At 40.4% G+C, this 13712-nt stretch overlaps 1 protein-coding gene across 1 annotated transcript in view; it reads left to right on the forward strand.

Moving 5' to 3' along the window:
• The window catches only part of GRM8 (glutamate metabotropic receptor 8), a 496390-nt gene that overhangs the window by 433423 nt on the left and 49255 nt on the right, over positions 1 to 13712 (forward strand). Inside the window, exon 8 of the mRNA XM_035128427.2 lies at positions 8324 to 9259. Coding sequence (XP_034984318.2) covers positions 8324 to 9259 — 936 coding nt within the window. The remainder of the gene's footprint in view (positions 1 to 8323; positions 9260 to 13712) is intronic.

Below are 13712 nucleotides of genomic sequence, written 5' to 3' on the forward strand. Positions count from 1 at the left end.
ATTTTTTTTTTGTGTAATTAAGTAAACATTTTCATTTTGCATGCTGCCTTGAGCATGGTTTAATTATGGAAAGGTAGCATACAAATAAGTGGTGGTGGTGGTGATGATGATGAATTTTTCCTTTGCTCATATCAAAAGGCCATACAGGGAGCAGAACACTTGAAGTATTGTCTCTTTGCCTCTACTCAAGACAAAACACACAACAAACTAGCAACCACAATGTCAAACCAATTGAGAGGCTACAGATTAGCGTGGTGAAGTATATTCTACATGGGCATCAATGGAGCATATTTCTCTTCCGCTTGATGGATCTGTTGAAAAATAGATGAATTCACCAAGAGACACCTAACTAAAACAAAACACTCTGTTATGCATTCCCTCTGGTAACATGTAGCATAGGTGATGAATGGATATGCTAAGTGAATCCACACATAATTTTCATTCTGCACTGAAATCTCGGCAGTGTCATTACCAAACTGTATTGCTTTTTCTTAAAAAAAAAGAAAGAAAGTTTTTCCCTGAAAAGTTTGGCTTTTGAATGTCTTCTTTTTGTTTAAGGTTACAACAAAGTTCTATATCTTAATCATTTTAGATGCAAATCATTGGTACTATGTCAGTTTTGCTTCATATACATAGATAATGATGATATCCAATTTATTTATAGATAGAAGCAGATATATAATTTCCTACAGAGGGGGGGGGAGCTACTTCTATTTTTTATTTAATTATACTTTAAGATGATATATTACCTAATATTAAGTCTCAAGTAAAGTTACATCCCAAATAGAAGTAATGGGGGGAAACAGGTGAAAAAATAAGCATGGAAGATTCTGGATTATGGTGCAAGAGTTTAGCAATTGCAACTTGGAAGTGACATTTTTTTAAAAAAGAAAAGTTCAAAAATAAGATTAAAAGAAGAAAGTAAAAAATAAGATACACAGCATACTTTTTCAGATGTTTAATGTTTTTCGAGTGGACTGGAGAATTGTAGAACAATTATTAGTCATGATTCTTTACAGCAATTTCATGTGAAATCTTGATCAAAGCTTCTTGTAGTAATAATTGACTCCCAGTTTGATATATACTTTCGGTCTCCAGTTTGGTAATCGTCTACGGCATGACCTCATCTTTTGCTAATCCAGGAGACATTAGAACACTCCTTGAGCATCTTTTCCCCAAATTCCAAATATAGACAATGCATTTTCTATATTGTTGGTTTTTGTGGGAAGGTTCTGGATAACAGCATCATTTACATTTGTATTTGATTTACCAATGGAGCGTTATTTAGTCCACGTGTAGATCCAGAAATAATACCATGGGGTGTTATATTCAGACAGAGAACTATTGGAAATTCCAGCACATCACAACCATTTTCCAGTCGGCAGGCACACATTAGGCGGAGGGACTGAGGCCATTCTTAGGAACCTTGGCAAATGCAGTAATGAAACTGACTGTCAATCCAGGTTCTTGACAGCTTTTATTTCTGGGTCTGTTTGCATTCTGATAGATTGGTTGCCCTTGACTTGTTTCCTTGACTTGTTTCCTATCTACAGTTCGTTTTAAATATTTGTAATTTTAGCATGCACCTACAGGCTGCCTGAGATGTTAAAGCTGAAACCAAGTATCTTTTTTTAAGATTCATAATGGGTTACATTTGCTTTAGCATAGGCGATTCACATCTAATTTCTGAAATCGTCTATGTGCTTGGGCAGGATGCAATGCACATCAAACCTCACAATAAATATTTACTTCAAATGCATGCAGTCCACGATTGCCTTATTTTGGGAATGGACCTTATGCCAGAATAGAGCAGACACATTCTCTGCTGAGGGGATCTTGAAGCAGGCCATACAAAACTTTTGGCTAATAGCAATAATAACATCAGACATGTAGCTCTTGGTTAGAACCTGCAGCATGCTCCAGAGGCCAGGACTTCTGGAATTAAGCAAGTTCAGCTATTATCTGCAGACTGTCCAAATGTCCCCATTTTCCAGTGACAGTCCTGAATTTACAGAAGCTGCCCTGGTTTCTGATTTGATCCCAGAATGTCCCACTTTTCCTTGGGATGTCCCTATTTTCATTGAAGAAACATTGGAGGGTATGGAGTTATATGACGCTGAGCCAAGGAGATAAGTAACAATACAATCTGTCGAAGACATCTGAAGGCAGACCAGTATAAGGAAGTTTTTAAAAATATTTTATTATGTTTTTATATATGTTGGAAGCCTCCCAGAGTGAATGGGAAGGGTATAAATATGATGGTGGTGGTGATGATGATGATGGAAAAGGACATCCTTATTTTCATTGGAGGAATGTTGGAGGGCATGCTATCTGTGTCTGAATGGCAGACTGCCTAGTAAACCAAGACCAGCTCTGTACCAACTGGCTGTATAGAAATAACAAAAACTGTGAAAGCACTAAATCATATATATATGCAACCGGAGGGGATGGAATACATAACACATATGCAAATGTCTCTGAAGAGGTGGATAAGGCTCAAAAAGTGCAACGTTCAATGTGCAAAAAGTCCCGTGTAATAAGGTGCTAAAGTCTCTCTGTCCTCCAGCTGACGGCTAGCTTGTGCTATCACTGTTTCACTGGTACAGTTTCTTCAAGGGACGGACTTCATCTTAAGTAATAATTATGATGCACTCTGTAAGCATTTACATATCCCTTTTTAAATCAATAAGCATAATAATGTCTAAAAGTTACTCACCAACATGTTCATACACTAAAACTTAACAAGGCTGAAATGCTCACAAACCTCAACAGTTCCTGGTTGGCAAAGCTAATTCCAACAGTAAATTACAAGGTTAAATACAATTTTTCTAAAACCATCAATCATGACAGGACAATACTTTAAAGGTACAAACATCCAAACATATAATCGGTCTTACAAGTATACTGAAGATATCTACCACCAAGCCTTCGAAATTAATGGTATATATATATCTCAATCAATTATAAAAAAGAGCTCAATTATTTAAAAAGAGCTGGCATGTGGGGGGGGGCAGCACTCTGGCCTTTCCCTTCTGTTGGAGTCCAGAGGGTTGTGTGCCCACCAAACTAGCAAATTATGTGGTGGACGATGCTGGCCTGTTATCAGTGCCAGAGTAAGATCAAGATGCCAGTCTGGTCAGCTTCTGCATGTGAAATGTGAGCAATGCTGCTATCTGGTACTTTATCTTTGGTAGCAAGTTGTCTTGGGCCAGTCAGTCCTGCCTGGAACCCTGTGTTGCCTGCATGAATTTTGTGAGAGGAACGACAGGATACAGATGTAGTAAACAGGTGCTTCCACACATGTAACCCATTTCATCAACCACCCAAAGGAAGTGAAAACAGCCTTGGTACTTCAAATGTTCATCATAGTGGAATCTTACCCCAATTTTTTTTAAAAGAATTTTTTTAAGATGAATGCATCTATTTACAACTAACTGGCTAGCTTATATGTAAGGTTATAGTTTGCATACTGGATGCTGTCAACCACACTGCTAATCAATTTAATGGTTGTACAGGAGCCCGGAAGGTGAATGTGCTTATTAACCTCTATGCCCAACATGCTGAGCCCATGCCCCCTCATCTTAATTCAGCTTTTGCAACATGAATGATTAGTGTTGTCATTAAAGATCAAATGGTACACTTAATTCAGAAGGCCTGTCCTGACCCACTCGTTCTTCTCATTAAGTGGCATGGGTGCCTATGTTTTTTATGTTTAGCTTATGACTTGTATGAATTAGAGCAAATTATGACTCATAGCTAATACATAGCTAATGGTGATTATGCCTTTTCAAACGGCGAGAAAACCGCATACCGGCAAACTTGCCCACTTCTAAAAACAAAGAAATAATAGAGGTGTTCCTTTATCATTCAGTTTTGGTCACTGAAGCGATCATAACTAAAGATAACCAAAAAAGGAGAAAGGCATCATTTAGAGCAGGCACCCCCAAACTTCGGCCCTCCAGATGTTTTGGACTACAATTCCCATCATCCCTGACCACTGGTCCTGTTAGCTAGGGATCATGGGAGTTGTAGGCCAAAACATCTGGAGGGCCGCAGTTTGGGGATGCCTGATTTAGAGGAAACAGTGCGGAGCTTGCTTGCATGCAAGCCTGTGCAAAACCTTGGATTATCCAAATAAAGTTCTGAAATAAATTAAATTGAGGGGTTAGGCACAATCCAGCCAAAGTTATTTACACTCAAATATTCAGTGGGAGCCAGGTTAGTTCTCATTTCCATCTAGGAGCTCCACACTTCTTTTTGCTCTAGGAAGAGAAAGCTTGTGTTTGTGCCAATGTGACTTCAAGATGGATGGGAATGCCTTTCTGCACAGTGGGAGACACCCCAAGTTTGATGGAGCTAAAAATGTAGCCCCCTCACCATCATCAACCATAGTTAATGGCAGATTCATTTGTTGGCACTTCTTCTACCTGTGGTTTTTCCCTATGAACAAATCTGTAAATTGATGCTTCCAAGTTTTGCACTTATTCGTGATGGTTTAGCATGGTCCGAGAAGGAGGAAATGCTGCTAGCTTAAATGGTAGCGCTTCTTTTCAAGGTTGTTTGCATTTCTAATTTAAGGGTTACATTCCGATTGCCTTGCCTGATGATCTTTTTGTCTTAAAGCATATTGTGTGCAGTTGAAAGTAAGCACCATTAAGTTCAATGGCGCTAACTTCCAGGTAACTATTCATAGGATTGTAGTTGCAACAGGTTGAATTGCAACAACATGCCAAACCTCTACAGCAGGCATCCCCAAACTTTGGCCCTCCAGATGTTTTGGACTACAATTCCCATCTTCCCCGACCACTGGTCCTGTTAGCTAGGGATCATGGGAGTTGTAGGCCAAAACATCTGGAGGGCCGCAGTTTGGGGATGCCTGCTCTACAGCATCCTTTGGCCAGCTCACTATTCTGTGACTGCCAGCTGATAAATCCGGCCTCATGTTATAAATTGTTTCTCTGTGGTATGTGTGTAGAACCTCCTGCACTTCAAAGTTTACCAGTACACCACTGGACAATGGAAAAACAAGGAACAGAAAAACAAGTCCTTGCATCCCTCTATCTCCCCTCCTCCTCACTTGTGTACAAAAACTGTTCAGCCTTATCTGCTCAGTTCTCAAATGTAAAAAAGAAAAAGAAAAACCCGAACCAGCCTTTTAAGCAAACCCATTACATAAAAAAATGGTAAAAATCTTTTAATGCTTTGGTTGAAAGTTAGCAAAAGAAAGCATGCAAGTCCTATGAGCCTCTGACTTCATAAAGTCACACAAATTGAATGTGAGCATGAAAAATTACTGTTCACGCAGCCGTTCCCAAATACAGTACAGTCATTGGTATTAAATATCTCCTATTTTTATTCACACATTTTTGATGCTCAAAACAGCACATTTTAGTCTTTAATCTTTCTGTGACATAACAGCCTAGGGCTGTTGAAACCCTTTATTTCCAGAAATTAGAAGCAATCTTGTTCACCCAGAATGTTTCCCAGCGCTTGTACCAGTAGGGTGTCATAATATGAATTATGCGTTACATAGTTTATTTGTCAGAGGCACTGGAACGAAAACTATTATATGAATCATTACTACTGACCTTCTCGAGATGGGGATTTATTGCCGCTGCTGCCCCAGGAATCTGTAACCTGTGGGACATTTCAAAGTGTATTTAACAACTGCAAACATTCTGAGAGGCATCCTTTACTTTAAGTGCAATGACAATAGTTGGATGAAATTTTGTGAAATACTGCCTAGTAGAAGATTAAAGGAGTACTTTCAACCCAACAATAGAATTGCCCAGGATCCAGTGTTTCTTAGCTCCCTTTAGAATAACCATTTTCAAATGGTCTACCCTTTGTTTGCAATTAGCTCTCTGAGATAGTACTACGGCAAGTTACAAAGGATTCTGGAATAGGTTATAGGGCAGGGATGGGAAACTTACAACTCTCCAGATATTTTTTTTTATTTATAATGCCTGTTAAATTTATAATCTTCCCTTCCTCCCAAAAGAGCGCAGGTAGCAAACAGAGAAGGGACAGAACAATGCCAGTAAAATTGAAACATATTTAAAACAACAAGAAAAATAAAATAAAGACATTTTTAAACAAATCTAACCAAACACATAAGGGACACGGGTGGCGCTGTGAGTTAAACCACAGAGCCTAGGGCTTGCCGATCAGAAGGTCGGCGGTTCGAATTCTTGTAGCGGGGTGAGCTCCCGTTGCTCGGTCCCTGCTCCTGTCAACCTAGCAGTTCAAAAACATATCAAAGTGCAAGTAGATAAATAGTTACTGCTCCGGCAGGAAGGTAAATGGCATTTCCGTGTGCTGCTCTGGTTCGCCAGAAGTGACTTAGTCATGCTGGCCACATGACCCGGAAGCTGTATGCTGGCTCCCTTAGCCCGTAAATCGAGATGAGCACTGCAACCCCAGAGTTGTCCGCGACTGGATCTAATGATCAGCGGTCCCTTTACTTTTAACCCAACATACATCCCCCATGTGAAACTATCACATACCATACTCTCACAGCTAATCATCTCAAGGTGGCCAGAGACTGTATCTTTCAGGCAGGAATGTTTAAAAGAAAATCGACCAGAATGGTAAGAATGAGAGAAAGAGACGCCTCACAAAGGAGGACATCTGTCAAATGATGGCCCTGTTTCAGGTTAGCACCAGCAGCAGAACCACCAAATTAATCTTCCCTCCAGTCATAGGCCCCAATATGGTGGATACTGGACTCCAGCAGTCATCATCCCTTACCATTGGCCATTCTGGCTAGGGCTGATGTAAACTGGAACACGTTTTATCCTACCCTTGTAGCAGATGTGCAGCTACATTGTATATATTCTAAAATTTGTTGTTAAGCTGGCATGGGAAAGATTTGCCTCGAAAGGGCAGCACAAAAGTACTTTTAAATGAACAGATGAACTCTTTGCAAGCCTAAAAAGACTGATACTCTAGATCAGGGGTTCCCAACAAAATTTTCTCGAGGACCCCTCATCGAGCCGCTATTGTGACAAGGACCCCCATTAATTCCTAATCCTAAAATTAAAAAGTGAGAGCCAAATTAAGAGTCTTTTTATAAGCGTCCAGGGAGGAGGGAGGGGAATGGAGAAGACAGGGTACCTGCGCAGTAGCGCACAAATGAAGCCGACGCGCACAAAGCATCTTGGGGAAGTGAGCGTTAGTAGAATGCGCACGCTGCCTCTTTGCAAAACAGTAGTGTTTGTAAAGCGCCACCTAACGGCATACAGCAGAACTACTGCCTCTATCTAATTCTAGCTTTGCGCTAGACTCTGCTCATGCAGGAAGCGGCCAAAACAAAAAATCTGTTATCATACGAAATATATTTAATATATTTTTTATTCTAATAGCATCTTGCGGACCCCTCTGGCATAGCTCGCGGACCCCTGGGGGTCCCCGGACCACCTGTTGGGAACCACTGCTCTAGATAGCCCTCCCACTAGAGGTCAAAGAGAACAACAATTACCAGACATTTAGAAGGCATCTCAAGGCAGCCCTGCTTAGGGAAGCTTTTAATGTTTGATGGATTTCTGTATTTTAGTGTTTTGTTGGAAGCCGCCCAGAGTGGCTGGGGGAACCCGGCCAGATGGGTGGGGTATAAATAAATTATTATTATTATTATTATTATTATTATTATTATTATTATTATTATTATATAGCAAGTGATAATGCTATAGGTAGTAAAACAGGAAGAACTGCAACAAGGGTTGCAGTACTGTACCGGGATTGCCAGAGCCTGAAAAAAAGTTGAAAAGTGCTGCTACTTCTCTCTCTCTTTCCAAAGCTCTCTTGCTTCATGGTTTTACTTCTAAAAACAAGATAGACCCATTAATTCCATAATAGTTTTTGCTCTTTGCAGGTCAGTGCACCAAGATTTTTACTCTCTCCTTATACTGTAATGCAAAAATTAGCTCCATACCCACCTGCCATTATTTCCTAATTAAATGTTTGAGAACTCTATTTGCACGTGATTGGCTCATAAATTCCTTTTTATAGGATGCCTTGCTTCAAAACTAGCCTGGAGTCGATAAATCGTTCTACAAATGTCAATTTGGTGAGCAGTAAAGAGGTAAATAGAAACTAATGGCACTCATCAAGTCCGTGGCACCAATGATTTATTGGGCACAATCATTTAACAGTTTCATAAAGTCAATATGAGAGAAAAACGGGTTTCTTATCAAGGTAAACTGCATTTGTACTGTCAGCACAAAGGTGATTTATGACAAACCTGTGTCCAGGATTAGGATATTATGAATGGGAGAAAATGAAAGGCTCATTAATTTTCCCCCTTTAATATATATAACCACAGGTAGAAGACATGCAGTGGGATAACAGAGAGAGAACTCATCCCACATCGGTCTGCAGTTTGCCCTGCAAGCCGGGAGAAAGGAAGAAAATGGTCAAGGGAGTGCCTTGCTGTTGGCATTGCGAGCGCTGCGAGGGTTACCATTACCAAGTGGACGAGGTCACCTGTGAAATGTGCGCATTCGATAAGAGGCCAAATGCCAACCGCACCGACTGCCAGCCGATCCCCATCATCAAGCTGGAATGGCATTCCCCGTGGGCTATTGTGCCTGTCTTCATAGCAATCTTTGGGATCATCGCAACCACCTTTGTCATTGTGACGTTTGTTCGCCACAACGACACGCCAATTGTCCGGGCCTCGGGTCGCGAACTCAGCTACGTCCTCTTAACGGGGATTTTCCTCTGTTACTCCATCACTTTTTTAATGATTGCGAGTCCAGACACTGCCATCTGCTCCTTGCGGCGGATCTTCCTTGGGCTGGGCATGTGCTTCAGTTACGCAGCTTTGCTCACCAAAACAAACCGAATCCATCGAATATTTGAGCAAGGGAAAAAATCGGTCACCGCTCCAAAGTTCATCAGCCCGGCTTCCCAGCTGGTGATCACCTTCAGCCTCATCTCCATGCAGCTTCTGGGAGTCTTCGTCTGGTTTGGTGTTGATCCTCCACATATCATCGTGGACTATGGAGAGCAGAGGACTCTGGATCCTGAAAATGCTCGTGGGGTTCTCAAATGTGACATCTCTGATCTATCTCTCATTTGTTCCCTTGGATACAGTATTCTCTTAATGGTAACATGCACTGTTTATGCCATCAAAACAAGAGGTGTTCCAGAAACTTTCAATGAAGCGAAACCAATTGGATTTACTATGTACACCACCTGTATCATTTGGTTAGCTTTTATTCCAATCTTTTTTGGAACTGCACAGTCAGCAGAAAAGGTGAGTAGTGGCAGTGACCTGTCTTTATTCATCTTCTTCTTGTTGTTCAGTTGCACGTTTATGTCAACTCATAGATGTCCTGTGCTGAAGATTGAAGCTACTTCGGCAGAGTAAACTCTGACTGGTATATTTTTAGAGAAGAAAAAATGCTTTAAGAGCAGCTTTGTATTATTTGATCATAAAAAGGCGTTATTATTATCACCAAATTATCATCTTTCTTCTTTGCAGCACTTTGTTGGTTGGAGCACCTAGGCATTTCTAAGTTTGGGGAAATAATTCTTTAGAATTAAATAATCTACTTTTTAAAATGGATGGTTAAAAGGTGGTTTTTAAAAAGACTGGAAATTATATACATTCTGAATATTTAGCTGAAGTTCTTGAAATGAGAGTTTGGCGCAGCATGTTCAGAACCTGGTCCTTTCTTGCAATAGTAGAAATAGATATTTTTTTCCTGATGCAGATACCCTAAAAAACCCACTTTCATGTGTACTGCATAAAATATACTGCATTAAAAATAGTGTGTGTTTGTGTGTGTGTTATGTTGACCCACTTAAATTTGGCTTATGCAGATTTCTTTAAAATTGAATCATCAGAATTACAACTATCTATGTTTCTCCCAGCATATGGTACTCAGAGGCAAAGCTTCTTTAAACACGAAGTCTCAATTTAGCAATGAGGGTTGAAATCCACTGATAGGTCTATTCTGCATGAAATTACCAAGCCCTTTTAAAAAAAACAAAAAAAACCCAGCTCTAAATCAGTGACACCTCTACTTCTTATGGTAATGAATTCAATTATGCATTGTGTGAAGATATTTTATTCTAGCTTGGTCTGAACCTAAATCCACTCTGCTTCACTGGATGACCCCAAGTCCCTGCCGTTTGTGCGTGAGAGAATAATTTCTCTTTGTAACTGTTTGACTCAGATTGGCATGTCTTTTGTTCAGCAAGTTTATCAAGAGCATGCTCTAGGCTTTTCTGGATTCTTTCAGTTTTAGTAGTGAGCAATCAACAATGTTGTGTCATAGTACAGCTTAGGTTGATCTTGACAGAAACTTCACTTTTGAAAACGTATACTGGGCACTGTTGGTTGTTTCTCAAATGGTGAGAAATTTGTTTCTCAAATGGTGTTGTTTTTTTCAAAAAGAGTGTGATATAACAATGAATCAATGTTTCATGGTGATTCTTTAAAGGTTTCAAACAATTTCCATTCACAAAAAGGAATGAAAATACTGGGAATGAAATGAGAAGCATTTTGACAAAGATCATCGCCAGCAAAGAAAAAAATGGTGGTGTCAGAACGTTGAGCCTAGTTTGTAGGTTAGGTTCCCAGCTCTTGCGTGTATTTAACTCATGCAGGTGATCTCATGCAAATTCATAGGTTAGATTCCCAGCGTTTGGGTGTATTTAGCTCAAGCAAAGTGATGTAACTTTGGAGGAGTGAATTTGTTGACTGTGTGTTAGCAGAGATTTCTGGTTTCAGTGCAAACTCTTAATAATCTGCTGGCAGGACTGAACAACAGCCCTTAGTGTTCAATAGAAGCAGATGCAACATCTTCCATAACTCTAATAGACACGGATTCCATGTGGGAATTAATGTGCAACTCTGAGTAATTTTTGTCCACGTTTTTGGAGAGCATTTCTACTGCCTCCCTTATGGCTATATTCCAGAAAAATCACATGGGTTATCACAATGCCATTTCACATGACTTATGGGGCCAGGGGTGGCAATGATCCATGTCTACAACTTTCACAGACACAGAAGCAGCTGACCAGTTGGCCTGGAGCCACTGTGGTAGCTTACCCTCAAGTAGATTGCTGTTGCTTACTGGGAAGGAGTGGTTGAGGAAGTGGAGAGGTTGGCACAGTGCAAACACAGTGGCATGAGTGCAGGATTGATTCTGCTGGTGCCTTTGCACCTCAACTCTTCCCCTCTCCTTCCTGGAAATCAATAGCAATCCAACCACCGAGGTGCTAGCTCTTCCCCACTTGGCAAGCTGCTTCTGTGACTGAGAGCAAAACGTGTGAAAGGTGTGAATCATTTGTAAAATCATCTTGCAGAAGTTAAAATAATATTTTGGTTAATATCTTTGGGCTGCAGAGGGGAGGCAAGGAAGGAGAAAACCAATTGCATGAGCAGGTGCTATGTTGGATCTCATTTTAGCAAAGTATTATGGCATAAAGCCCACTTCATCAGTATGATGTATAATCCTAAATTAGCACACGAACACACAGGCATAAGGGAGGGAATGTAAAAGTGGGAGTTATAATTTATAAAGAAGTTTAGTTCTATTCAGTCTTTACATTTTGGCCGCTAATTACACATAATCTTGCCCCTTTACCAAGACTGTAAAAAAAGAGTAGTGATTTAGACAAGGTGACTCACTCTTGCCAAGTGCAGCAAATCTAGAGAAGTTATTTCACTGTAGAAGTGAATCTGATGTGGGGTTGCTTGTTGCACCCTTTGCAAGCAGTACTCTGAGTTAAGCTTCCTCTGTACATCCAACCACATTTAATTCTTTACCAGACAGAAATTAAATGGAATATAAATTGACATGAGGAGGAGCTAGGATAATTGTCCACACTAGAGCAGAACAACAATAAATCAAATCTGACAGCAACCCTAGCCTGGCTCCAGCTATAACTGCCATTTCTTGTCTTGCTCAATTGACAACAAACATTTACAGATGTAATCGTGAGAGGCGGGGTCGAGCAGAGTTCTGTTATTGTCTCACTCTATTACTTTTCATCCAACGGAGGTATGCAAAATAGGCAACATGCTGAATGTTTCCATTCCAGATGCTAACAGAGACGTTAAGATAACCTGTGGGATCCTACCGGCATCTGATATTGGAGAAGGTGTCTAGTCAGTTAAATCAAAAGCAATACAACTCGACAATCGATAAAGGATTATCCACACTAGCAGTTTTTCATGCCATCTACTGCTGATAGTCCCATGTTTCTGCTTAAGGTCGTTGATTGGTTTCTGAGGACCATTCTCAGCATTCCCCAAGACATAGCTGATAAGGACAAAAGGGAGAGGCTTTTCAGTTGTGGTCTGAAGCAGAAAAAAATGAGGTGTGTGTCATCTAACACCATCCTTTCCCACCTTTAAGGAGGCTTTTAAAATCACTTTAGTGCACCCAGTTATTTTTAATTAGACCCTCTAGTTCAGGGGCAGGGGAGCTTTTTCAATCTGAGGGATATATTCCCTTCTAGGGGTCACTTTAAAGTTGTGTACAGCACCAAAGAAAAAGTGGACAGAACAGTAAATATAAGCTTCACCTTTCTACAGTAGTCTCACTCATTTGTTCTGCTGCAATGAAGGATAAACCTAAAATGAAGCTACACCCTAAGAGTGAACATGATCTAGTCAAGTGAAGCACTATTTAAGGACTGTTGATGTCAGGGAGAAGGAGCTAAGTTTAGCATTCCTATAGAAACCCATGAGACTTCAAATATTATTTATTGTTTTCTTTATTACATTTATATCCCCTTTTCTTCCAATGAGCTCAAGGTGGCATACAGGGTTCTCCTACTCTCTGTTTTATCCTCAGAACAACCTTGTGGGGTAGGTCAGGCTGGGAGAGTGTGGACTGGTTCAATGTCACCCTTTGGGCTTCATGACTGACTGGGTATTTGAACCCTGATCTCAATTCCTAGTCCAGCACGTCAATTACTACATTATGCTGCCTTGATTATCCCCTGGGTTGGGATAAAGCCTTACAACTGAATGGAGCACCCCAAATGCAGTGCTGTCCCCAGACTTTTTGCCACCTGAAACAGCCCAAAAGGCACCCCGCTTTCAAGGGTGAATCTCTTGAAAAGTCTTGCCGCAACATTCAGATACAAATTGCATCTATTTACACACAGACACATGTCACTTCGCTCTCTTGGATGACATCTCTCTTCCAAGTCAATTTTTTTTATTAGAAAAGAACCCAAAAATAGGTATCAAAAATGAATCAAAGAACCTGGTACTGATAAATTATGCAGCAGGCAGATAAGACACTTTGCTTGTTCTTTTCTTATAAACCAACCTACAGTGGATTTGAGCACAGCAGGGACCAATTCTGGTCGGACATAAATCCCTCCAAGGAAAGAAGCAATCATCAGCACATTATTTTCTTCACTGCTGCAGATGGGTAAAGCTTCTGTACCTTTGTACCACTTAAAAGATGCTAAGTGGGCCATGCTATTGTGCAGTTTGCCATGAAACAAAGATATGTGACCTTCCACTGCATGAGGATGGTGTGTTCTTATATGTGGAGTGAAATGCTATTATTTTTTAATAAAGAACCAATCCTAAAGGTAGACATGTATGAGGGTCGTTCATTAAAGATTTCCCCTGACCAACTTCTGGTAATCGTAGGATGAAATCTCTCCATAGGTAATGTGGTAATTTGTAGCTCTGAACTCCTAACAGGTTCTCTGTTACGGGTGCTAACATGAAG

This window comes from Zootoca vivipara, chromosome 10 (genome assembly GCF_963506605.1).
Source record: "Zootoca vivipara chromosome 10, rZooViv1.1, whole genome shotgun sequence".
NCBI classification, from domain to species: Eukaryota; Metazoa; Chordata; class Lepidosauria; order Squamata; family Lacertidae; genus Zootoca; species Zootoca vivipara.